This window comes from Cynocephalus volans, chromosome 12, assembly GCF_027409185.1.
Source record: "Cynocephalus volans isolate mCynVol1 chromosome 12, mCynVol1.pri, whole genome shotgun sequence".
Taxonomy (NCBI): Eukaryota; Metazoa; Chordata; class Mammalia; order Dermoptera; family Cynocephalidae; genus Cynocephalus; species Cynocephalus volans.
In genome coordinates this window covers 41403466-41431317 of record NC_084471.1, presented here as the reverse complement: position 1 = coordinate 41431317, position 27852 = coordinate 41403466, and the positions used below count along the sequence as shown (strand labels likewise).

Sequence of the window (27852 nt, the reverse complement as noted above, 5' to 3'; positions counted from 1 at the left end):
CTATTTTGTTGCCAAGTGTCGTAGAAACAAATCTATTTTCTGATTATGCTTTTTGCACTTTACTCCCATCCTACCTATCTGTGAGTAAGATACTCATGAATGTATTCACATTTATACCGTAAAGCATTGGTTTTCAAATCTTAATGTGCCAAGGGTATCATAATTTAATACTTTCCCTTACTAAATATCCAAGAGTAGAATTTTATATGTAAAGTCAAAGAGATTTTGGTGGTAGGAAGTTCTTTTATTGAGAGAATTCCTTGGCTTATCCAACTTTAAACCTAATCCTAAATTTGGAGGAAAATCTTAAATAAAATAAATTTCTTATGTGTCATAAAAATGTAGAACAGCAGATGTAAAAATATGTCTCTTGAACCAACTAAACCTTTGTTTTAGCTATTCATTTTTCCACTTAAAATTAGATATTTGGCACAATAACATATTTGTTAGCTTCTCTTTTTTTCTATTATTTGTTTACTTATTTTTTTGCTTGCTATAAGGCACTATCTATAAAGATGTTTGCAAGATAATAAAGCCTGAGCATCTGAACTATTGACAGCCAAATATTAAATCTTCTTCATGGAAATTATTTACTTAGTATCGAAGAATATATCCATTTCAAGAGGATCAAAATAGATATATTTATTTCATTGGTCATTTATGGAAAGAACACTAATGATGCAGTACAGCAAGAACTAGCTCCTGTGGTCATAAAATAACTTATTCTCATGTATTTTATTTATTTCATAATAATTTATTGATGCCTAGCTAGTCATGTGTTAAACTATTTTTATTTACTTAAAATAAATGGGAGTATCTAGAATGTATAAAAAAACTCTCAAAACTCAGCATTTAAAAAAATTCAATTAGAAAACTGGCAAAAGATAGGAACAGATTTTCAACACCATTAGCTATTAGGCAAATGCAAATTAATATTACAATGAGATGTCACTGTGCATTTACTAGAATGGATAAAATAATAATTTTAAAAAGTAGGGATAATACCAAATGCTGACAAAGATGCAGAGAGAGGACTTCTACATTGCTAGTGGAAATGTAAAATGATCTAGCCACACAGGACAACAGTTTGGCAATCTCTTATAAAACCAAACATGCACTTACCACATGATTCAGCAATTGTACTCTTGGACATTGATGACAGAAAACTGAAAACTTACATTCACACAGACTTCTGTGCATGAATGTTAGTAGCAGTCTTATTAGTAATAACAAAAACTGGAGACAACCCAAATGTCTTTCAATGATTAAGCAAACTCTAATACATCTGTAGAATCATCCATAAAATGAAACACTACTCAGCAATAAAAAAAATGAACTATTGATACATACAGCAACACTGATGGACCTCAAAGTCATTATCTATTGTTGTTCTCAAAATGACAAAACTATAGTGATGGAGAATGATCAGTGCTGTGGGGAGACATGTTGTTCAAACTCAAGGGGATTGAAGAAGGGAATTTTTTAGGGTAATGGAATAGTTTTGTATCCTATATGTGGTAGTGGTTACAAGAATCTATTATGGGATAAAATTATGTAGAACTACATACATACGTAAAAGCATGAAAAAGTGACATCAGAATAAGGTCTGTAGTCTATTTAACAATATTGTACCAATGTCAGTTTCCTGGCTTGATGTTAAACTATAGTTATATAAAATGTGACCACTGGGGAAAGCTGGGGGAAGGTTTACATGGGACTATATACTATTTTTGAATTTCCTGTGAGTCTGCATAATTTTAAAATAAAAAATTTAAAAAGTCATAGGAACACATTTTGTATAAAAATAGATGCAGGTAAAAGGCGAAGTGAAGTGCATCATCATTATGGTTTCTGTGAACTATAGATGTCAATGATTCTATGATGTATCAGCCATTTTGCTAGTTTCCATAATTTATATGGCTTAGATAATTTGTGTAATACTCTATAAAAACAGAAATTTGAAGCAAATAAATATTATGTGGAGACCAAAAAAAAAAAAAAAAACCCACGATTAAAAAAATTTAATTGTTAAATATTTTATTTTAGCCCCCAAGGACCCACCTAACAATATGACATTTCAGAAGATACCAGATGAAGTTACAAAATTTCAGTTAACATTCCTTCCTCCTTCTCAACCTAACGGAAATATTCAAGTGTATCAAGCTTTGGTTTACCGAGAAGATGATCCTACTGCTGTCCAGATTCACAACCTCAGTATTATCCAGAAAACAGACACATCAGTCATTGCAATGTTAGAAGGGCTAAAAGGCGGACATACATACAATATCAGTGTAAGCATCTGTAGTTTTTTGTGTACCTAAATTACAGTCAGTTTACAAACAGCATTCAAAAATATTGCAGTTTGTGTAATTATTACATTTCCTATATCTTTTTGTGAAATTTTAAAAAATAATTTTGCAATCTATTTTTATTCAAAATATTTTAATATTTACTTGTACATATTGGTGGGTTATAGTGTGTTGTTTCAATACATGCATATACTGCACAGTGATTCACTTAGTGTAGATAGCATAGTTTTGTACCTGTTAGTCCATTACTTTTTCTTCCTCACCCCTCAGCCTCTGATAACCATTATTTTACTCTCTCCTTCTATGAGAACCACTTTCTTTTTCTTTTTCAGATTCCACATGTGAGTGATATCATGTGGTATTTGTCTTTTTGTGCTTGACTTATTTCACTTAACTTGATGGATTGTTTGAGATATGTCAACAGAAAATAGATTTAGAAAAATAAAATTGCCTATTTTCTATTATAATATGGCAAGCGCTATGAAAATATGTAAATAACCAAGAAGTTTCCACAATACTTACAGAAATCCAGAAATAAGTTAAAGGAAACACTATGTGTGATTATAAATAAAAATGGGAAAACAAATTTCAAAGGAAAAATGTAGAAATAACTGTTTACGTGTTTGAAATTTGCATGCATTTCATGCAATTATTACTGAAAGATAACAGTATTTTATATCTTAATTCTAAATTACCAGTTTTAGGGGATAAATGTGTGTGAGTTTCTATAACATGCCAAGAGACACATGGTCACACAGTTTGTTTTATCTTTGCCTATTTTTATATCATGTGTAGGAATTTTCAAGTAGAATTACATAGTTCAGAAAAATCATCTTTTAAACAGCTTAGAATTTACCTTAAACCTTCAAGTAACTTAGTAACTAATCCTTCTACCAACTACTTATGATTATCAGTTTGATTATCAGAACATTACTAATAATGTAGATGCATATATATAATGAATATATATTTGTATTATTTTTTCCCTACTCACTTTAATTTTATATCTTTATACAATTTCTCTTACTGAGGATTCTTGTAGCACCACAGTGAAAGATCTATTAGAGGGAGGGGGTGGCTAAGAAAATGATCTTACCTGGATTCAAATCCTGGCTTCTGAGTCTGGGCAGCTTCATCAAATCTGTGCCTCAGTTTCCGTGTGTGAAAAATTGGAAATAGGAATAGTAACTTTTTAATATGATTTTTGCGAGGATTATATATTTATAGGTATAGTAGATAGTGAGGTCTACATTAGTTTTGGCTATTGTGAATAACAAAGAATATAGGAAATAAAAGTGCAACTAAGTCATAATTTAAAGAAAAATTTAAAAATCCTCCAACTGATTGTTTGTAAAGTGCAATTTACAGTGTCCTTAACATCTTGAAGGTTTTTAGAAATATGTAACTTTAGCACCTGTACCAACCTACTAAAACAAAACCTGTATATTTGCTAACGAGGTTTGCAAGTGACTTCTTTGCTCTTTGTAATTTGAGAAGTGCTGCCCAAATTTTTCACTTATTATCTCACTTAAACGTTAGATTGTACTGTAAAGCAATAAAAATAATGAGCCACACTATAGCATCACTTTTTGTTTTTAATATTTCCTTTAGCTATTTTTAACCACATTTTATGAGGTTGGTTTATTTACCATATCTACCACATCATATATATTATTATGATTTGAATTTAATAAAAACATTTCCAAAGTACGTAAAGTGTAGAAGCATGGACCACTAATGTTAATCAAATTAATTGATTCCAATAAGAATATTATATACTGAATTGTGTTTATCAAGTACAATGAAACTGGCCAAGAACATAGTCTTTATTTTATATAGCAAGATAAAGTGAATAAAAGAAGATTCTGTGTCTACAGCTTCCTAAGCACAAATTTAATTGAAAGCATTCACATTTGTGTAAATCACCCTCTGTATATACAAACAGAAATGCTTTATGTGTATATGCTGCATTATGCAGGTTATAGCATCAGATACTTTGGGGCAGAGGTGAAGAAGGGCATAGAGGCCAACTTTCAGGGGGATGATTTAATACAGGAAAACTGGGAGGGTGAAGGAATAGGATTTCATCTCAAAGAAGGAAAAAAACAGACTTTTGAATATGGATTCAAAGAAGGCCAGAGTTACCTAGCTACAGAGAGAAGGAACAGATGTTAGAGCAGATGAAGACAGTATAGATATAGTGACTTTTTTGCTGTGTTTCTCCTACGAGATCAATTGAAGTTATAGTCCTTCCTGGTCTCTATTTTGGGGCTGTTTAGATCACTGAGCCTTTGTTCTCTGGGCTTAGTACCAGAGTATCAGTTTTAAGAAATACCTTTTTTTGTTAATGTTCTTCCAACATATATTTATTGTATTCATTTAAGTGGGTGCAAGAAAATATAACAGACTATATGTAATTGTTTTTAAAAGAGAAATCATTTTAAAATTACATATAACCATAATCAGTTATACATAGGCAAAAGCAATAACTTGAAAATAGTGACAGTATGTTTCTTTATTTTAGGTTTATGCAATCAATAGTGCTGGCGCAGGACCAAAAGTTCAGATGAGAATAACCATGGATATCAAAGGTACATACATAAGTTGCCTTCCTACAAATGCTGTTGCCATAATCAAGGAGTGATTATAATTTGAATTCCATACTAGAGTTAGGGGTGTAGACAGGCCTTTAAATGATGCATATGTATATAATAAGCATGTATTAAGTAATAATGTGTGCTTATTAAAGCCATAACTAAAATTTCTAGATAATGATGTAGATTATCATATTAAAGAGAATGCCCAACTTTTCTCATATTTCTTTTTCTCTAAGTTTAAAATTTTCAAAAACAAATTTGCAGTCTATTATTTTATGTTTTTTTAAAAATTATATTGAAAAGAAAACTTGTTTAAATTGCCTATGACTGGACTTTGGCTAGTTCTAATTAGATTACTCAATTGATCGTTATTTATCTTGGAAGTCAGATTCTTTTCAGGTAATCAAATAGTGTTTACTGAATTACCATATATTCAATTTTATGATTCTAACTGTAAAGTAGATCTATCAATTCATTATTGTTGCAGGTATTTTTCAGAGAAAACATAACTAAAATTTGCCCTCCCCCCCCCCCCCAAAAAAAACTCTTCACAACCCAAAAAAGATTGTTAAGAGGAATTTAGGGCCATTCCATCATGGTGCCTTCTTTTCCTGAGATGCAAAATAAGCAATGAATTGTACCATCTCTCTAAAAAATATGTAATAAAACCTTCAGAGAGATTAAAAAATAATAATAACACTGAAGTGTATGGACCTTTGGTATAATTCCACCTTATATTTCTCCTTTCTAAGCAAAAAATAACTTTTCTCAATCTTTGGCAAGGACAGCAGAGCACAGTGATTAAAAGTGCCAACATCAGAATGGGATTAAAGACAAACTGCTGAGATTGAGTTCTGCATAGGCCACCTGATATCTGTCTGACTTTAGGAAAGTTTCTTAACCTCTGTAAGCCTGGAAAATGGAGATAGTACTAGTTCCTACCTCACAGGTTGTTATGAGGATTAAAGAGATAATCTTTGAAAAATTTTTAGGACAATGCCTGGAAACATACTGTTAAGAATAAGAAATATTCACTGTTAGATGAAGCTGACAAATTTTATCTTTTTATCAATGAATAAATATTCATTGTTTGATTTTAATTCATAAGTTATGTACTTTGAAATGTACAAGTGCATAAAGGCTTCAGAAACATCAGTTATTTTGCAAAATGACTTTATCAAAAAGAGTGAGTCATGCCATCTTAATTTCACTTTGTTATTCAGTGGCAGTCATGTAGTGTACAGGTAGCAACAGATGCATTCTTTCTATGCTTCAGTAAAACTTCCCATTTCAGATACTTTGCCCATCCCCATGTCAAGATGATTAGTTCTGACTTTTACTCCTTACCCAACGCAGGCAGACTTATAGCTAGTCTAGAGAAGATATATGAGCACTGTGACAGTGGTAGGGTTCTAAAGAAATTAATTTTCTCTATAAATACACATGATTTTAGTAGTGACATGGAGCATTGAATTAGTAGTAGTCTTGTTATAATTTCATTTCACAGATAATATAAAGTTGGATAGTAACGCCCAACACTGGATTTCTCTAACTGGAAACCTTTGCTTGGGAGTCCCTGATGGCCTGGCTGAGAGAACTCCCAGAAAGCCAAGAATCTTCTTACTGGATCCTTCCTTCTTTCTCCCCTTTTACAGGTGTCATACCTGTGATCTGTGGTCTGAAGTCTCTTGCCACATACTCCTGCTCTCTGTTTCTTTATTCTTCACAATTATTTCCCACAATAAACCTCTGACACATCTAATCTCCTTGTAGCTTTTACTTCTCAGAGGATCCAAACTGAGGTATCAATTAAGAAGTTTGCATTTGAATCTGACACTCAAAAGAGTGAACAAAAGAACCAAGTCAAAAGATTTGGTTCAAATCTTGATATATACCTTTGATAGCTATGTGACATAAGCCCATTTTCTCATCTATAAGATGGAAACAATATTTCCAACTTTGTGACCTTATTGAGAGGCTTTTTAAAAAGATTTTATTTTATTTTATTATTTTTAAATTTTTATTTACTTTTATTTTTTATTATGAATATTCCTTTAAACTATGGAAATTGAAGTTTATTTAAGTGACTTACTGATGCTCAAACAGCATGTACACTCATATCTATGTACGTATATGTACATACAGATAAAAGATGAAATAAAACAAGCAGAACTTCTACAAGTATTAATTTTGGAGATATTTGTATGCATTGATGGTAAAATATAAATTATCATGGCACTGTTAGAAATTGTTCTGGCAATATCTATTAAAGTTAAAAAATGCATGTATCTTTCATTCCAGAAATCCTGCTCCTGGGAATCTATTCCACAGAAGTAAAAGGATCAGTAAATAAACCTAACTGTACATGGCTAATTATTACAGCAGATGTTGAAAAACTGAAGGAAAAATGAATTTTTTCTGCTAGATAAATGGTTAAATAAATATGATGCAGCTGCACCATGATATATACTATAGTTATTAAGAAGAATGAGTTAGCATTGTACCTGGTTACTTGGAAAGACTTACACAAGTCATATTTAAGTGAGAAAACAATTTGTGGGGTAATCATAATACATAATATAGCTCCTCTAGAAAAATCAAACAGTGAGAAGCGTCCTTATGTATGACTACTTATGCATTTTTATATGACTGTGTGAACATGGAGAAAAATGAGGGAGGCTGTCATCCAGATGTTTGGCATGGATTAACTGTGGGAGGTGTGCTTGTATGATTAGAACAAAAATGAGTGAACCAGCTAAAGAAAGTAAAAAAATACACACCAAAAAATACTGAAAAAACAAAACTACATTAAATTATTAGTAAGATTTAAACATCTATTTATGAAAATTATATATGAGTGAGAGCATATATAATTTAATTTTTAAAAATAGGTGCGGAGGAGTCAGATGCTTGAAAATCACACCTGGGCCCATTATCTCGGAAATGTCTCAAATACAAAATTATAATATCAGGAGATAATAATTGCTTAATATGTTCTGTATTCAAACACAACTCTGTTTCATTTGTTACTTATGTTTGCCAATCTGTAAATTACCTACATGAAACGAGAATTTTAAATATTTTTTCTTCTCTTCAGAAACAAACAACAACAACAACAACAACAAACCAATTGTAGTGATATTTCTTCTTTGCTTATAGCTCCAGCACGACCCCAAATCAAGCCAATCCCTATTTATGATGCCACGGGAAAACTGCTTGTGACTTCAACAACAATTACAATCAGAATGCCAATATGTTACTACAATGATGATCATGGACCAATCAAAAATGTCCAAGTGCTCGTGGCAGAAACAGGAGGTATTATCAAATGTCAATTTGTCTCGTTAAATTGTGGAGTGTGAACTGCTAAGTGCTGAAGAAATTTCAGTTCAAAATAGTAATAAAACATTGACTCCCGATTCTCACCCATGAGATTAATAGATTGTCAGAATCATTAATATACAATCATTTATGCCTAAAATATTTCATCAAAATAAGAAAAGGCATAGTTAAAATATGTGATTTATTTATTTCACATGTTAATAGGATTTTTTTTGATTTTGGCAAGATGAAGTCTTAATAGCTTCTTTGGAGATGTGAAAAAGAGTTACCGTTAACTAAGGGATGTTCTTTCTGTACCTGAGAAATCATCCTTCATGACAATGCCGATAATTGTGTGTTATGGGGAAGTACAAGGTTACCTGCCTATCCAGGTATATCAGCTGAATCATCCCTGGTCATTAATAGTGACTGATGTTGCATGTAGATTCCCCTCAAACAATTGTAGAAATGCTCTTTATAAATGTGAAAATATGTTTCCATGTTACTTGTAATCATTGTTCTTTTTTGTTCTGAGAATAGCCCAACATGATGGAAATGTAACCAAGTGGTATGATGCATATTTTAATAAAGCAAGGCCATATTTTACAAATGAAGGCTTTCCCAACCCTCCATGTACAGAAGGAAAGACAAAGTTCAGTGGCAATGAAGAAATCTATGTCATAGGTGCTGATAATGCATGTATGATTCCGGGCAATGAAGACAAAATTTGCAATGGACCACTGAAACCAAAAAAGCAATACTTGTAAGTATAGTTTATGTCTACCATGTATTTTGTTAGCAAGCTAGTTAATATCTTTCATCCATCCATCTACCCATCCTTCATCTTTCCAGTAAGCACTGGACAACCATCATGTATAGTGACCAGATCTTTCAGGCACTAGGAATGGAAAGATAAACAAGGCATTATCCTTAAATTCCAAAACAAAGAGTATTATAGGGGAAGCAGGAAAACCTAAAATAATTATGATTTGATATAAGTGACACAAGGACAGTATGAAAAATGTGCTATTGGAGAACATCTGTTGGTAGGAGAATTTAATTCTTTCTGTAGAGGATAATGAAACTAATGTGTTTTTTGTTCATTATTTCGCCATGCATGCTGATGTACAGACTTCTAGAAACACAATTCTATTCTTTAAGTTAACAACGGCTCCCATTATGTCACTCATTGCAATAACTCTGCTTTTATCCCATTGGATATCTGAATGAGTGATAGAAATCTTTACTACTCACTTTAATATTTGGAATTTTGTAGTCCCTGATAACCTAATGTACTAAAAATCAATGCTGACATTTTGGCTTTATCAAATTCTGAGCTAAATTGATTAACTTTTCTCCTTTTAAATAGATTGTATTATTTTTTATCATAAGACAACAATTTAAAAAAGAATCATCTTGACCGTATTTGATTTTCAGAGTATATTTTTATAACCTATTTTTAAAAATGCTGGTGCTTTCGTTCTTGCCTACTAAAGTATTAACTTCTTTATAATGTCCTAGGCAAAGTTACTATTAGTAGAGTTAGAGAATTTAGGCAATTGAAAAAATAATCTTCTATCATCTATTATTAAATGCACTTATTTTGGTTCAAATTTTAGGTTACTGCCTGAATTTTACCCATCACACTTATGACAGTTATGAAAATGATACAAATACAAAGTTTCATATTTGCTTTTATTTATTATTTATTTTACTTATTTGTTTTTAAAACAGACTCTTTGTATAACAAATAAAATCATAAGAATTTGATAATGGTAGAGACTAAATTATGTATTGCAATTTATTTGTTTCGTACTTTTTAAATGCCCTTGTGTCTTTAGATTTTAAATAAGGCAAATATGAATTGTCTCTGAAGATCTTAGAATCACCCAGTAAGTTTTATACTTGGTTCTTTTCTGTACCCTTTTTCTATTCCAAATGTTATAAAAGCATAAAAATATGCAAATGCAACTGTACACACATAGGAATCAGAAGCATTGTTCTTTTTTTTTTTCCCTGACCGGTAAGGGGGTTGGAACCCTCAGCACGGAGTGGTCTGCACCACACTCAGCCAGTGAGCGCACTGGCCATTCCTGTATAGGATCTGAACCTGCAGCCTCAGCGCCACCAGCGCCGCACTCCCCCGAGGGAGCCACGAGGCCGGCCCAGGAGCATTGTTCTTAATTTGTTTACATGTGAACAAGACAAGTTCACTTCTAATCTGATTTACTAGTATTTCCAAAGGGGTTGATGTATAACAGCAATTATGCCTTGTATTTGTAAAGTATATTAGTGCCACACACTTTCATAGATATTAAATAATTAAATTAAAGCAAATAATTAAATTACAGCAAACCTATGAGGGAAGTGATCTGCTTCATTCGTTTAAACTGCCAACTGCTCATGAATTTGGCCAGATTTCTAGTCACTGCCCCATCAAATTTGACAGGACCAAGTGCATGATAATTACTCATCTTATATAGATATAGTATATATCTGTCCTGGTGGTGATTCAATTCCAAATTTATAACTTGTGCATTTATTTTCTCAATTAAAAATGTGTAGTTTTCATAATTATTTGTTAAATTATTCATAGAAAAAAGTCATATGACATGCAAATTGTTGGTTTTTCATTTTTTATTTCATTTTATAGATTTAAGTTTAGAGCCACAAATGTCATGGGACAATTTACTGACTCTGATTACTCTGACCCTGTTAAGACTTTAGGTAAGACAAATTTTGTAGCTCAATTTAATTTATAATCTCAACATGTTTATCATAGTTGTAGCATTTATTAGTAAATGTATTAATCTATGACTGGATGTTCTTAAGTACAAATTTATTTTGAGGTTAATTAGCCAGACTAAAAAAAAAAATAGTTATTTGCAATATTCTTTTAAAAGATGGATATTCCATTTATTCAAATCTGAACATAGATTCTGTTAGGGTATTGGTTCTCTGCTGACATGTATTAGCATGTACTAAATAAATACATATCTATATGGCTTTTTTTTTTTTTTTTTTTGTCTTTTTCGTGACTGGTACTCAGCCAGTGAGTGCACCGGCCATTCCTATATAGGATCCGAACCCGCGGCGGGAGCATCGCTGCGCTCCCAGCGCCGCACTCTCCCGAGTGTGCCACGGGCTCGGCCCTCTATATGGCTCTTTTAATATACAATCTTGTGTTTAAAATATTTTTACTTAATAAAAGAGAAATAGGCTTATGGAAATTTTTCTTAAATAATCCTAAAAACTAGAAGCTCCCAGGTTCTCTTTGATATAGTTATTTTCTTTCAATCAACTCTTTCATGAGTTTCTTTCAAGAATGCCCATCTAAATCAACCCAAATAAAATACAAATACAATTGAGTCAGATGCATGTATATCATCATCATCACCATAACCATATCAAACATTAAATATCCTGTGCCAGACACATTTCTAGGTTCCTTTCATGCATCAACTGATGAACTTTTCACAAGTATTCTTTAATTTAGTTCAGTCTTCTCTACTCAAGTGATTTTTATGCCCCAGGGATATTTGGCAATGTCTAGAACTATCTTGGGTTGTCACAACAGAATGGTGGTGGTGGTGGTGGTGGTGGTGTATGCTACTGGCATCTAGTGGACAGAGGTCAGGAATGCTGCTGAATTTTCACAATTCACAGGACAGATCATAACATCAGTAGTATTGAGGATGAGAAATCCTGAATTAAGTGCCAATGTTTGCTCCAATTTATAGATGAAGAAACCAAGGCCCAAATTGCTTAAGTAATTAGGTGGCTGGGCCAGGACTCCAGCATTCCAGCATAGGATTTCATAATCACTACACTACCAGTCAGGGTTTAGACCTGATTCAAATCTTGGCTCTGCCACTTTAGAAAATAATTTAATTTCTATAAATCTCAGTTTCCTTATTTGGAATATGGTGAGGAAAGTATCTTTCTTGAAGGATTGTTGAAATATTTAAGTAAAACAACATATATAAAGATATTAATATTTTATAGTTAGAAAAAATTTTAAATGTGTGTTTAATAGCTTGGTTTTGGATAGGTTATAATAAAAGATTTTTAAAATATCCTTACTTAGGAGAAATTATTTCCCTAGGATTTCACGGAGAGGGTCACAACTTTCTATTTCTTTTGCACCAAGCTCTCAAACCCCCCAGTTTGTGAATAGTGTATCTTTGGGACACTACTTGAGAATGCGGACTTTTGTGTTGCTCAGATCTGTAACAGATTTCATGACAGCTGTGACTGGAGAAAGATAGATTGTTCCACCATTTTCAGTCAGAAATTCTCATCAGGTTGTGAAAATGTTAATTGTATAAAAATCCAGCCTCTGCAACCTCTACATAGTCAAGGAAGCTTTGCGTCTTGAAGAAATAAGGAAGGTGCATGTTGTTTGCTACGTAGATGTTTATGGAGGAATAACATATACATTTCTTTTTGGCTGAACTCTTTAAACTCTGTAAAATCTTGGTTTGGTGAATTTAACCCAATAATTGAACCATTTTAAAGCTAGCTGATTAGACTTGTTTTGAAATTGGATTGAACATTTCTTCATTTAATAGGTGAATCTATCATACCCTGATTCACAACAATAAAGTTAATTTCTTGTTGTCAGCAATATAATTTCCTAGAAGTTACAGCATTTAGAAACCACTACTGCAGCTAAATAGTGATCCTGCTGCATTTTCTGATGGAAGATAAAAGACATAGACAAAACGGATAATTTGTGTGTATAAGAAAGGTAATATTTTATAGCAGCAGTGACAAAAAGAGCTAGCCTTGCTGTGCTGTGTGCTGTGTACCATGTCTCTCATCAGCTTGCTGGTTGCAAACACATTCCCAATGGGAGAACACGTTCAGTCAATTACCTGCGAGGCAAAGTTGTATCATCCAGGGCAATAGAGATGAGAAAGAAAACCCATAAAAAGGAGGAGAGCCGAGCATCAGGAACCATGGTATACAGGGACATAATTCATCAGACTCTGACCAAGCGTGGGCCTCAGCCTGCACTATAGGTTGTCTCAAGGTGCTCCTCAGAAATGGTCTTCTCTTTCTTCCCTCCGATCACAGCCAAGTCAAATACAACAACCAATTCTAGAATATGGCAGAAATACACAGTCAGCTCTCTGGTTAATTTTTTGGAATCATAACCACCACCAACCCAATCACCCAGCTACTAAGGTTTGTGTGCCCTGGTCACTGCAGGAGTCTAGAGTGGGTAAAAGATATGTAAGGAAGGACAAAGCACAGGATCCTGCTTGGGAAGATGGGTCTGGTGAAAAGGAGACTGCAGACAGTAGGTAGAAAGCCACTAGTAACAGATAGTGACAAGGAGGGATCCTATGTATCTATTATCAAATTTCTCAAAGTTTGGTATATTATTGGTAGACCAGTGACTTAAGGGCAGCCTTTTAGGCTCCTCCTTCGAATAATCTTCTAAGGACTCTTTCCTGATAGCAGCTTTGTAATTGGCTTTTGCCCTGTAATGCTTATTCTGGATTGACCGCATGAAGTTCTGCTGTCTAAAATAGTCATTTATAGCTAGTAAAATAGAGGTAAAAGCGAGTAGAGGAAATTACTAAAGGTGCAATCCTTAGGTGTGGTGAAGTGAGAGTGCACCTCTGGAGTAGAATTCCTCGATAACTAGCAAAGTAGCCCAGACATTTTGCTGGTTAACGGATTTAATACCATCACTTTTTGTCATCACACTCAGTTTCTGTCAGGCTACTGCATGTTGTGGTTTCATAGAGATCAGAATCACCTTGATGGGTCAGGCACCAAAGAGTACCTTCCAGAAATGGTCCTGGTCCATTTGACATTAATAGAAGGCCATGGGTCAAAGAGTTCTTGGCAAAAGCATTGCCAAGGAAGATACAGTAAAAAGCCTCAAAAGGAAATAAAGTTGACCATTTTTACATTGGTCAGTGGCAAGGATGATTTATGGCTGTGAGAATGGGGACAAGCAAATAATAAAGTACATTGATATAATACCCCTGGTGTTATCAGAAGATGACAAAAGATGATTGACTCCTTTTTTTTCTCTCAAAATATGTCATGTGTTGGGATATATGATATCATACACAGCAGGCTAGTGGCTGTCAACATTCTTAGCAGCCTGCTGAAGACGTATGTATTTACATAATCCCAGACTTCAGTGAAAGAAGCCTAGGTCCCATCTAGGTCATCAAGCCACCAGTGGATAAGCATTCATTCACAGGTATTTTGCACACAACAAGCAATGAGCTCTAAGCTGAGTTGCCTGTCAATTAAAACTTCAGGATTTAAGCCTTTGCAAGACTGTTTCTACAGATCATTTTGGTGGTAGTTGTGCCTCTCAGAGATGTTATTATTTGGAAGTTAAAATTCGGGGCAAAAGAATCACCATAGACTGATGAATTAAAAAAGGTTTGTATAGTGAAAGGGGCTAATGGAAATACAAGTGAGAGGGGGCCAGCCAGGGCTTTGCCAGATAAGGATGAATTTGTAGAAGGGGAGCTCGCACTTAGGGGAATCTTTATGACTTGTAAGACTAAACAGATAAAATTACATATGTGTTATTTTAATCCTAAAGAAATATTTACAGCTTGTTTGAATTTGTTTTCACTCAAGATTAAGTATTAGCATTTTTATTAACAAAATTCAGAAGAAATCCCCTTATACTCTTCTTTTTGTATCCTGCTTAGGCACATCAGTTTATGAAAACTGCTTGTAGGCAATATTTTGATTACAGGATTTAATTATAGAGGATTCTTGTGATTTGAAAAGCAGACACCCATTTCTGCACCTTATAGGGCTCTCATTAAAGCTGAACAAGATGAAACCTTACACCCCATGGCAAAGGCACTCTGTGATTGTTTTCTTTTGTCTTAACACTTCTCATTTAATTACTATGCTAACAATAAAAATTTCCAATATGCTCACTTAGACTGAGAAATAGGGAATGGATATGTATCTTTTGCAGCAAAAGGATCACTTCTCCCAAGACACCCAGAGGAGCAAAGTTTTATTTTGTTACGAGGCCGTGGTAATGTGGTGAACCTCACAAACTGCAGTCAGGCAGACATATTTCAGGCAGTTTTAGTATATATTGAATTTATGTGACCTTGGGTTAGTTACTTAACAAAATATTTAAGTCCTGAAATCTGATTTTTAAAATAAGAATACTAATACCTACCTCATAAGCTAACCAGGAGATTAAATCAGATGAATGGATGGAAGAATGAACATGAAACATTTATTAATGAAGACGCCTGACATTGTTGACATTGTTTATGTACCAAGCCTTTTAAGTGGTTTTATGTATAAACTCAAGTATTCTTCACTACACCTCTATGATATGACCTTCAATTTATCGATATCCCCCATTTTATAGGTAAGAAATCTGAAGCACTGGGTCTTTAAGCAGCTTGCCCAAGGTATTAACCATGGCAAAGGCGGTGACAACGCTAGCTTTCAGACCCAGGCAGCTTGACTGCAGTCAGTGCCTTGCTTGTAACCACTGCACCACACTGTCTGGAAAACGTTAAGTGCCGAAGTAGCTTCCAGTTTCATTACTATTGGTGATGTTTCTGTTTCCACGGATTTCCTATCCTGGCTGTACCGTTTTCCCTTCTCCGTGTTTTAAATTGTTTCTGGCTGCTCTATTTTCTCACCTTCTTATCTTGGCTTTTTGAGGTTATTATTCACAAATGAACATGCTTTATTTTTGTGCACAAATATGAGTTAATTTCTTTTTCATTTTTTTTGACAATGATTAAGTGTGACTTTTCCCATGCACTGGCAAACACTTTATCATCTTCTTTTAAAACTTTGCCCATCTGAATGGATGAAAATGGCATTTATCTAGGATGTTTTAATTAATATATATTTTAATGTTATTGAGTATTGATAAATTATAATTGTATACATTTATGGATATAAAGTGATGCTTTTATACATGTCTATAATGTGGAATAATTGAATCAAGTTAATTAACACATCCATTACTTCAGACACATCATTTATTCCTCCTCTCTAATTATATTTCTTGAATTATGAAACTGAGGAAATTGAGTAACTTTTAGTAAGTTTTTTGCGCAGCATTGGAATTTCTCAAATAACTAGCACTGGACGAAAAGAGAACTCTGTGTACTTTCATGCTGTTATAAGAACTTGCTCTTTAAAAAAATAATAATGTAATAAGAAGATGGTCTTTCACTTTATATACACCTATATCAGGAGCCAGACGTGCATCCATATGCTAAGTTTAAGTAATGATATTTCAATCACAAGATAATACTTGTGAAAAATTACTTAGTGTTTTATAATTATGATTCGCTAAGTTACAGTAGTGCAATTTATTATGCAAACAAAATAATTTAATTTGGTCTGTGACAGGATTTTAAGTCTAGTCAGGAAATGACTTGTGCCTATTACAAAAAGAATCGTGCTTATATTTCTGAGTAAAATAATTCCATTTTCTATGGAAGGATTTGGAGAAATGACTTCATTCTGTACTGATAATGCTCTGTGGGCCCATGCATAGCAGTGAATCAGAAAGTGTACTTAATCAGGGTACATTTTGTCCTCTCCTAGAGTCACTTTTGTAATACATGTGCCCAAAGGATTACATATTGTTTATTAATGTATTATATGTCATTTCCTTACTAAGCCAGCGCTTTGAAATGGTAATCTAATCTGAAAATTTTTTTGTGCTCTATGAAAACATTTTTTTCCCCACTGAGTTCTAAGGCCCAGTGGTTCAATATTACCTGATAAAGATGATTCTTTATTCACCTTCATGTTTCTTTTCCCAAGCATATCCAATTAGAGTTAGCATGTGAAAATTCATGAAAACAAACCATTCATATTTTAATGTACAAAAAGGTGTATCTAAAATTATTTATGAGATGCATGCTGCTTTAGCATCTTTTATATTTAGCTGGAGATTCTAGAGGACCATGAAGCTCTGAAAACTGTTTAAAATTCAGTATTCATTCAAATCTACCATGCAGAATAGCCACAGGAACCCTTTCATATTGGTAACATTTCATAGGCACCAATCCAGAGGTAAAAGATGAAACAATCCCTTCATATTTTACAGATTGTTAACCTATTTTGTCACTTGCCTTTTACAGTAAAATTATAAATGATAAGTCATGTAATTTAAAACTAGTTATAATTATAATTAGTAGTTGTACCTAAAATAAATGATTAGTAATTTTTTATATTCTTCTTTGGTTCAGTGCCTGATCTTCAACCTGAAAATTTTTAGTATTATTTCAAAATCAATATATTTGTTCATTAGTAAATTTAGCAAGTATGTATTGAGCATTTACTATGTGCCCAGTACTATTCTCAGAACATGGAGCGGTTTTGAATAAAACAAAGAGCCCTGTCCTCATGGAGCATACATTCTGGAGAGGAAGAACAATAAACAATAAGAATAATTAAAAAGTGAATTATAATATGTACTTAAAGAAGATAAAGAGCTATGGAGAAAAGGAAAGGTAGAACAGAGTGCAGGGAATGTGGAAGGGAAGAGGAAACTGCAGGGAGCTGCATCTTTCAATTTTAAAGGGGGGGGGGGCAGTGTATTACTCTGCTTGGGCTGCCATGACAAAAATACCATAGACTGGGTGTCTTAAACAGCAGAAGTTTATTTTCTTGCAGTTATGGAGGCTAGAAGTCCAAGATCAACGTTCCAGCCTGTTTGGTATCTGGCGAAGGCTTTCTTCCTGGCTTACAGATGGTGGCCTCGGTATTAGTCTGTTTCTGTTGTTTATAACAAAATAAATGGAACTGGGTGATTTATAAAGAAAATGAAATTTATTGCTTACAGTTTCTGAGGCTGGAAAGTCCAAAGTCCAGGCAATGCAGCTGATGAAGGTCTTCATGGTGGTGACAGTGATGGCAGGGTATCACATTATGAAAATGGCAGAGCAGAGAGAAGAGACACAGTGAAAGACAGACTCTCCTGTTCTTTTAAAGCCCTTAGAACCACGTCCCTGACCACCATGTTTAATCCGTTCACTACTGCACAGTCCTACAATCCAATCGCCTCTTCACAGTCCCACCTTTCAATTGCCATAATAGGATTTCCCACCCTCTTAACAGTTACGGGGGGGCCAAGTTCCTAATACACAAAACTTGGGGGACACAATTCAATCTTGAATGAATTTTGGGGGGACATAACTCAATCCACTACAGCCTCCTTGCTATGTCCTCACATGGCCTTTCCTAGGTGAATGAGTGGAGAGAGAGAGAAAGAGAGAGAGATAGAGGATGGGAGAAGGGGAAAACAAGCTGTCTTTTTATAATCCTATCAGATCAGGACCCACCCTTATGGCCTCATTTAACCTCAGTGACTGCTTTACTCTAAATGCAGCCACACTGGGGGATAGGGCTTCAAAATGTGAATTTGGGAGAGATACATATTCAATCTATAAGAGGTTGTATTAGTCCATTTTTGTTGCTCACAACAGAATACCCGAAACAGGGTAATTTATAAGAAAATGAAATTTATTCCTTACAGTTCAGAGGCTGGGAAGTCCACAGTCCAGGGGCACATCTGGTGAGGGCCTTCCTCTTAGAGGGAACTCTTTACAGGATCTCATGGTGACCAGGGTATCACATGGCAAGAATCAGCTGAGCAAGAGAGCTAACCTTCTCACTTGCTCTCCTTTTAAAGCCATCAACACCACACCCATCACTCCATGAATGGATCAATCCATTCATGAGGACACATTCACAGTCTAATCACCTCTTAAAGGCCCTGCCTTTCAAATATCATAATTGGATTTCCCACCCTCATGACACTGTTACAGTGGGGTCAGGTTTCCAATACATGAACTTTTGGAGGACACATTTAACCCCTATCACAGGTGATCATTGAGAAGGTGTTGTTCGAGCAAACACTTGAAGGAAATGAAATTGCTACCCAGGCAGATATACAAGGAATATACCTTTTCAGGCAGAGGAAGAAGTTGCTGCAAAAGCCCTGTGTCAAGAGTGACCTGGTGTTCACTCCTCAATAAGGAGGTTGGTGAACAAGGTGTGAACAAGGTAGGGATTGTAAGGGAAGTCAGAGAGGTAACAGGGGACTAGAGAATTAATGAGGAACCAGGTCACATAAGCCATTGGAAGGACTTTGGCTTTTGTGTGTGAGATATGAGAAGGATTTAAGCACAGAGGTAAGGACAGGGAGGGAAACAGAGAGACTTGTTAAGTATCCATACAGTAATTCATGTGAGACTGAATGGTGGACTGGATCAGGGTGATAACACCAGAGGTGGTAAGTGAGGGGACCCTACATAAATGAAGAAAGAATGGTATCATGAACCCCCAAATACCTGAGTAGGTTTAATAATCGTTAACATTTTTCCACATTTGTTTTATTTATTTATGCATTTTTTCATGTATTTTCAAGTAAGTCACAGAAAGCACCACCCTTAAATACTTCATCATTTTTCTATAATAAGAACTTTTTTGTTATATTGGCACAGTTAAACAAATTAACAATAAATCCTTGATATTTAATAGTACATACATTTTCAATTTATCTTCTGCTTTTTTCTTTACAGTCAATTTTTTTTGAATCAGGATCCAAATAAGAGTTCACATATTACCTTTGATTGTTATGTCTTTTCATTCTCTTTTAATTTTGAAGCGGCTTCTCTTCTTCCTCCCCCCCCCCCCACCCGTGCCATAGACTCACTGAAGCAACCAGACGAGTTCTTCTGTAGGAGGTTTCATATTCTGGATCTTTCTGATTGTTTTCTCTTGGTGTCATTTTATTTTTTCTTCTTTTCCCTCCTTTCTTATAAATTAGATATAAGATCTAAAGGTTTGAATATGCATGGTCAATATTTTTGTCAGGGATACTTTACAGGTGTTGCTGCCTAGATCAAAAAACCTCTCATCGGGAGGTAGATAATAAATATCTGGTTGTTACACTAGGTGCTAAAATTGATCGGTAGGCTTAGTGGCAGTAATAGCTTAATCCTTCACTGGAAAGTTGTTTTTTCCCACTTGTAACCAGCAAATAAGCTGTGGGGTTATATTTTGGCATCCTGTTAATACCCAATTCCTAGTCAGCCTTCCTCCTAATCACGTTAGAATGCATTTATGTTTGTTACCTGAATCAACTATTTCGTTAGGAATGTAAAATTGTTAATTTATAATTTTATCCTTCCTTCCACACTTATTAAACAGAATTATTTTCCAATGAAGAACTTTATCTCCTTAACCAGGGCTATTTTTTTTTAATTCATAAAGCACAGTTTGTATGAAAAAGCAAGATGACAAGTTAATTGCAAATACGTAGAGTAAGGCAATGGTCTGGCTATAATCAACATTTACAAATCAGTATTTTTGTTTATTTTTGATTCTTCTTATTGGATAGCGTTAGAACTCATGAGTTTTTATATATTTATTTCAACTAATTTGTTTTTAATTCATTATAATGAATAAATTGTTCTCTCTTTGGCCGTTAGGAGCCCCTTCAAGATGATCTATTGTTTTTTAAATATCATTAGTCTTTGTTAGCTTCCTAGCTTCCTGGCCCCATTATATATCTTGAATTCATTCTTTACTCCCACATTGGAATTACCATCTCTCCAAGGTTCCCTAGTTTCTCTTAATAAGAAATGTATATGCTTTGAAGATAGAGCCAATAGGATTTCCTCATGTGTTTTGGATGTGTTTTTGAAACAGAGAGATAAGTATGACTCCAAGGTTTTTGTCCTGAGCAACTGGAGCAGTGAAGTTTCTGTCAACTGAGAGGTGAAAGGATGTGGCTGAAAGTTGGAGTTCAGTTTTGGACATACTGATTTTGAAATTTTAATTCCATTTCTAAATAATGATGTCAAGAGACAAGTGGAATATAAGTGCAGTTTGATAAATTAAAATGAAGTTGTGATCATGAAATAGATAGAAAGAAAAGCATGGAGCTGCATGGGCTCATATATGGAGTGAGTTTATATAGAAAAAAGAAGAGGACCAAGGGATGAGCCCCAAAGTTAAAAGATCTAAGAGAAGAGCCACAATCAAGTTTGTACATTTTACTAGTATTCTTGAGCAATATGCCAAAGAAATTTTTTTTGTGGTTTGAGACCCAAAATAGTACTCCATAGTATTTAATGATAATGTTATCCCCTTTCTCCAGGTGAAGGACTTTCTGAAAGAACTGTAGAGATCATTCTTTCAGTCACTTTGTGCATCCTTTCAATAATTCTTCTTGGAACAGCTATTTTTGCATTTGCAAGGTAAGACTTATTTGTGCTCACATTCCCAGGATGCTTTGAAAGCATAATCTCAGTCACAATCCAATCAGGAGACAGAAGCCACAACAGTTACTTGAATAGGAAACCTTTATTTATTTATTTTTAATTGACAGATAAAATTGTATGTATTTGTTATGTACAATATGATGTTTTTGAAGTATATATACATTGTGGATTGACTAAATCTAGCCAAAAAAAATAAGGAAATCCTGCCATGTGAATGGGAAACATTTAAGATAAAGAATTGTTAACTAGTAGAAATAGTTAACTACTAAAGGGAGTAAAGGAGAACTCTAAGGGTCCAGGAGTAGCAAGTGCAACAAAGCAGTTACTCTCTTTAGCTCAATTGAGGGAGAGAAGACAGTAAAGAAACAAGGCTTACGTGGAATGGTTTCTAAGAGCACATGCAGCCTGTTGCCCATTAGTGGGCAAAGAAATAGGGCAGAGGAAAGGGGCTGGAGCCGTTTTGTAGAAGCTACCCATCATTACTGGAAAGTAGGCAGACTGAAATTTGTTGTAGAAACACCCCACTCTTGCTGGATGGTGTGCATGAGCATTTGCCAATGGGATGCAGACAGCACACACTTACAAGTTGGTGAGATCTCATCCAGGCAGGCTGCTGGGCTCCCACAATGATAATAATAATGCAGGACTGGAATCCAGAAGGGCAGTGTTTCCCTGTCCCTACTGCCTTGCAGGGTTGCTTTAGTGCCCTCTATTGACAAAGCTTAACATTCTGCAAGCTGGCAAAGGAGAAATGTTATAGGATCCAGCTCCAATATATCACAAAGCAGGGCAAGAAGTATGGATTTGGGACTGAGAGACAATAAAGTGATAACAAAAGCAGAAGCTGCTGTTTGTTTTGAATAGTTTATAACTCTGACTGATTTAGTTTAAAACATTTTAATCAAGTCTAAATTTTAAAGTTTATGCAGAGAAATAACTTTTACAGTGAGGACAACACTTTTAAAATGTACAACTTTTTTATATGATGGAGACTCTTCTCATGTTTACTTTATTACTGTCTATGTTTGTACTAAATTTTCCAAGTATGCCTTCCAGTTCTCAGTATCAGCCCCCTAATTCCCTTGTTGTTTACAGAACCTTAGTAGAAATCTTATTTATGATCCCAAAATATAGTTTCATGAGGTAGATTGTCAAGTTAAAGGGACCTTACATTTGTTAAAATAACCATGCTGTTAATTTCCTAAATAGGTCAATAGACTCTATTTTCAACTGAAGAATATTGTGCTATATTCTGAATGCCATGAATTACCTGTTTCATCTTCAAACTCTTAAGTTACAATTTTAATAGATAATTTGAAAGATTCTTTAAAAAATGATTTTTCATATATCACATAGCATGCATAGATTCAGCCAGAAGATGGTGAGAGAAAGTTATTTTAGGCAGTTTGAAAAATATGCTCTGTAAGATAAGGGCCTTGTCCCTTATGGGTATGCGTCAGTCATATTTATATTATTTCTTTGGTCTAAAATCTTCTCTGACTTCTCATTTCCGTATAAGATGAGCTACTTACGTGGGCAGGAAATGATCCCCTTATTCCCTACAACTTTTCTACACACTTTCTTTAGCCAAAGGGATCTATTCTCACCTGAACATTCCTTAGGCTTTTAAACAACTTGGCTTATGTTCAGTCAACCTGAAATGTGCTTTTGTCTCCTTCTCATTCTGGAACACTTTATTTCCTCTAAATACCGATAGTTGGAATCACTTATATCTCAGTTTATAAATCATCAAATACTATGTTATGAGTTGTAATTTGAATCTTTTTTCTCTTGTTATATTTTTTGTACATTTAGATTCTACCCCTTAACTAAATTTTAATGTCTTTGACGATAGTGAATATATTTTATACTTTCTATATGACCTACAATACCTAATTCAGAATAAATAATAGATTTTGAAATGTAAAAGATATAGAGAATAGCTAAATATTACTTTGTAATATACCACACTATATCATGGAGAAATAAGCATGTAAAAGGCTTAAATAAAAAGACTTTGATTTGATTCCCAGATTCGTGTGACTTTTATTTTTAAACCAGAATTTAAAACCTGATTGTAAATTAAGGTAATATCTTTAAGATATGCAGCCAATGAGAGTGATGCTGTGAGCTTGTTTCTCCTGATCTAGCCATTTCATTAATTTGTTAAAAAGGAAATTATCAAGTAATTCTTATCAAATTTAGAATGTCATCCAAACAATATGTTTTTAAAAAGATCTTAGAATAAGCTCTAAGGAATTAAGACAGGAAAAAGAAGTTGACTAGCTATAAATTTTCAACATATTCAGAGAAGTGATTCTAACACAGAAATTATTTGACTAAATGTCTTTATATAAAAAAGAAAATTAAACCAATTTCATGTGTTTTCTTTGATATTCCCTTCATGGACTTTACTGTGCTTTTTTTAGAATTCGACAGAAGCAGAAAGAAGGTGGCACATACTCTCCTCGGGATGCAGAAATCATTGACACTAAATTCAAGCTGGATCAGCTCATCACAGTGGCAGATCTGGAACTGAAGGATGAAAGATTAACGCGGTGAGCACACTCCTCTGGGCGAACAGTGGTCCAGAGGGCCTGAAGCCATGACCCTCTTCTGACCTATGCTTGTTGGAAGTGTTTGTGGGGCTCCAATTTACACAGGTCACAGAGATCTTCTTTCAAAGGGTGACCTCCGTCTTCTACACACTTCTCACTGGTGTTCGGAGAATCACTTAATCTTCCTAGTATTTTGGGTTCAATACGAACCTCGGACTATGATGTTCAACCAAGATTTTTTTTCCTGAGACAAATATTTTTACACATTAAATCTTTAACATTATGTCTAATAATTCACATCATAGGACAGATTTTTTTATATCAGATTATTCTGGAAGTGTCCACATTTTTAATTCCAAGTTTCAATTAATTAAATTTATAACTACTTGATATTGTTTATATTATTTTTAAGAGGTTTTCGTTTAGCTCTTTATTTTAGTTTAAAATTACATAAGTCAAAATTATTTATGGCATCTTCATCTTTAAAATTGCTTAGTATTTAAAAATTAAATACAAAGTGAAAAATTACCTTCAGAAGGAAAAGTAAAAATGTGTATACTAAATATGTAAATTATAATTGGTATGTATTAGAAATAAAGTGCTTAATTTTAAAGAAAAATATTTTAAATTCTTTTAAAAGCATTATAAATTATTCAAAAATGCTGGCACATTTAAAAAACTTGTCTATTAAGATAATTCATTAAATTCTTAATAAAAGCTATCATCAGGCTGCCTTAATAAATTTACATTCTTATAAGATCCGATAAATGTGATGTGTATAAGCACAGGATAATTGCTACAAAGTACTTGCACAACTCAGTTGAAATTTTTAAAAATATTATTCATTTTGAAAATATGGCATCAAAGGTCTTGGACTTCAGAAATAATTAATTATTTGTGATTGTCACTTATCAAAGTTGGTCTTTACTTAAAAGATCCGCTTTGCAGGAGTATTTCCTGCTGTCTAAAAATATCTAATATGTGCTATAGAGGAAAGTGTCATCTGATAATCAGGGCCCTTCCAAATGCTACGAACTGAAGGTCATTCAGTGTTATCACTAAATTGTAAGGGAATTTGGCTAGTTGGACTGAAAACTTACTTTTTTGACTTTTAAGTGTTGGTCTTTGTTCATATTCTAATACAGACCATTCCCATCCTCAAACAAATAGTGCTTCAAAGACTTAGGTATAAGGTGGTTATATATGACCCAGGACATAGTTTCCTACATAAGGAATATTCTGTACAAATGATCAAATTAAGTATAAAATAATCAATAAAAGACTGGCAGTGTAACCCACCAAAGTTAAACCACATCATAGGAAAACTAGAGCATTCCTAGTACTAGGCTACATCTCAGTCCTCCAGGAGTCATCTGCACAATAAAAGAAAGTTTCCTCTCTTTTCCCCTCACGGGCCAACTGGATTTGTAGTAATATCCTCCCAACTCCCTTGTACACTCCTTTCTCAATTCCTTGTGCCCCGTCTGCAGACCTGAGTCCCAGTCCCTTTCTTCAACACCTGAAAGTGTACAAGGGGTGAAACTTCAAATCTCTCAGTGCAATTACTTTTAGATATTTGAACAATTTGGTTAAATCTGTTTATACTGAAATGTAAACTTCTTGTGTGCGTGTGTGTGTGTGTTCCAATAAAACTTTATTTACAATAACAGGCAGTGGCTGAGTTTGGTCTATAGGCAGTAATTACATTTCACTATGCACCACACTTTATTTGACATGTAAACTTCCAAGAGCCCAAACAACTGTAGAGCATTTTCATTTTTTTAAAAGCATCTTTATTAATCCTCTCCCCCCAATCCCACAGTCCTTAGTAGCTAGATTTTTAGGAAATATAACACAATAAAATTTAAAAAGAAAAAAAAGAAACAGTCAGTATTGGAGAAAGTATTCTGGAGAAGGTATTCTTTATCAAGGAGGTTACCATTCTAGGCAGGCTGTGGTGAGGTTAGATCCCCTAAGCTCTGTGTGTTTTCACAGCTTGTCCCTTCCTCCACTTCTGAACACTAAACACAGCCATTATCAAAAAACTATAACGTTTTGCTTTTGTTTTTTTTTACAATGCCTGTCTGTCACACAGCTACAGAGAAGTTTCAGATAATGGAAAAGGTGTGCAAGGACTGTATAGATTATTTTTTATTGGGTATTTATAATTCAGGGACTGCCTTATTTGACCTTGACTCCTCATTATTTATTTTCTTACTTCTATGTTTATTTATTTATGTTATAACATTTTTATAAAAGGAGATAGAGGTGAAAGAACATTTTAAATGATTTTTATTTTTTGCATTCCCCTAATGCTTTTCACTTTCTCATTTGTTTGTTGTGATTCTGGTATTCATGACTATAAAACATACTTGTCTGTAATTTTAATAGCACATAATAATATGCTTTACTGGATTTATTACAGAAATTCATTAAAACAATAATTACATGATTTGAGTGTTAACAATTACAGAGATCTATGTCCAGCTTTACTATTTATTCAAGATTTTTCAGGTAAATAAAGTCATTAATGCATTAGACAATAAGACTAGAAAAAATAATAACTAACTGTTTCATAATCAGCTGTACGCACATATGCGTAGAAACTGTCCTTCAGTGAAGCTATAAAGCTCTTCACCTGTTTTTGAGGTGGTTAAAGATCTAAATCCATTCAAAGCCAAACAGAGACTGATGGTAGCTTCTGGGAATGAAAAATCAAGGAGTTTGAGTTAGTTCCCTAAATTGTTGGGCAACTTAAACACCATATGGCTTTGTTATCTGCAGGAAAGAATTTAGATCATTTCCTTTAAATCTACCCAGCTAACATATGCCCTTTCTACTTTAGTCTTAGACATGTCCTTTTTCTTCCAACCTGCTAAATTTTTCATGCTAAATTGAGCTTGTAATTTTCCTCAGTGCTTTATGACTTCACATGTCCAAAAGAAAAATGGTAAAAGAAGATATCTAATCAGTAATTAAAATACTAATTTTAAGGAGTTACCTAGTTGGCAAAAATAAAAAAAAATAGTGCTTGGTACTAAATTCTAAATTCTTTCAAGGATTTGGGGTTATATTTAAGAAGATATTTAACTATTTTATGTTCTCTATCCGTATTCTTACAGCTTAAAGCCATTCTGCAATTTTTGTCTTTGTAAACTCTCCTTATTTAACCTCAGTCCATCCACCTTGTTTCACAAGGAGTTTTAAGATGCATTCTTTCATTCTATACTTTTTCTTCCCAAAGGAGAACAGAAGTCAAATAAAAATTTAATGCTTCTTAATCCCGCAAGATCATTTAAGGACATGCTAAGATAGTGTTTTAAATTCTTAATTGGAATGAAAATTATATTACACACAAAAATTTTGTGCATTTTATATTTAAGTTGTGACAACACAAGCTATATTTTTTAGAAAGAATATTCAATATTTTGAGCTTATCTATTTCGTGCTTACCAAATTGGGAAATGATGCTTCAGTTTTGTTATTTGATAAATGAACAACATTTTGTTATGGCTTCTATAAAACACAGCCAATGAGCCCACTGAAGAGAAAAAGATTTCTAGGAGGACTTATTGATAATATCAGTAACACGCACAGGTAAGATATTTAAAACTGGCTGGTCCTGTGGACTGTCTTTAACTAGCTAGTTTAATTGTAACACAAATTACCTTCCCCAGAGAGCTATAACATTTAAAATTAAATAACCCCACAAAATTTTCACAAGTTAAAGATTGTGTTTGCTAAAAAGTTTAATTTTCACTAGCTTCTTTCCATACTTAATTAAGTTATA

The 27852-nt window shown here is 33.8% G+C and overlaps 1 protein-coding gene across 1 annotated transcript in view; it reads left to right on the top strand.

Annotated features, from left to right (window-relative positions):
• PTPRQ (protein tyrosine phosphatase receptor type Q) overlaps window positions 1-27852 on the top strand; it is a 215036-nt gene that overhangs the window by 148535 nt on the left and 38649 nt on the right. The window contains 7 exon segments of the mRNA XM_063075852.1: window positions 2047-2291; window positions 4834-4900; window positions 8066-8224; window positions 8768-8990; window positions 10881-10954; window positions 21381-21480; window positions 23934-24062. Coding sequence (XP_062931922.1) covers window positions 2047-2291; window positions 4834-4900; window positions 8066-8224; window positions 8768-8990; window positions 10881-10954; window positions 21381-21480; window positions 23934-24062 — 997 coding nt within the window.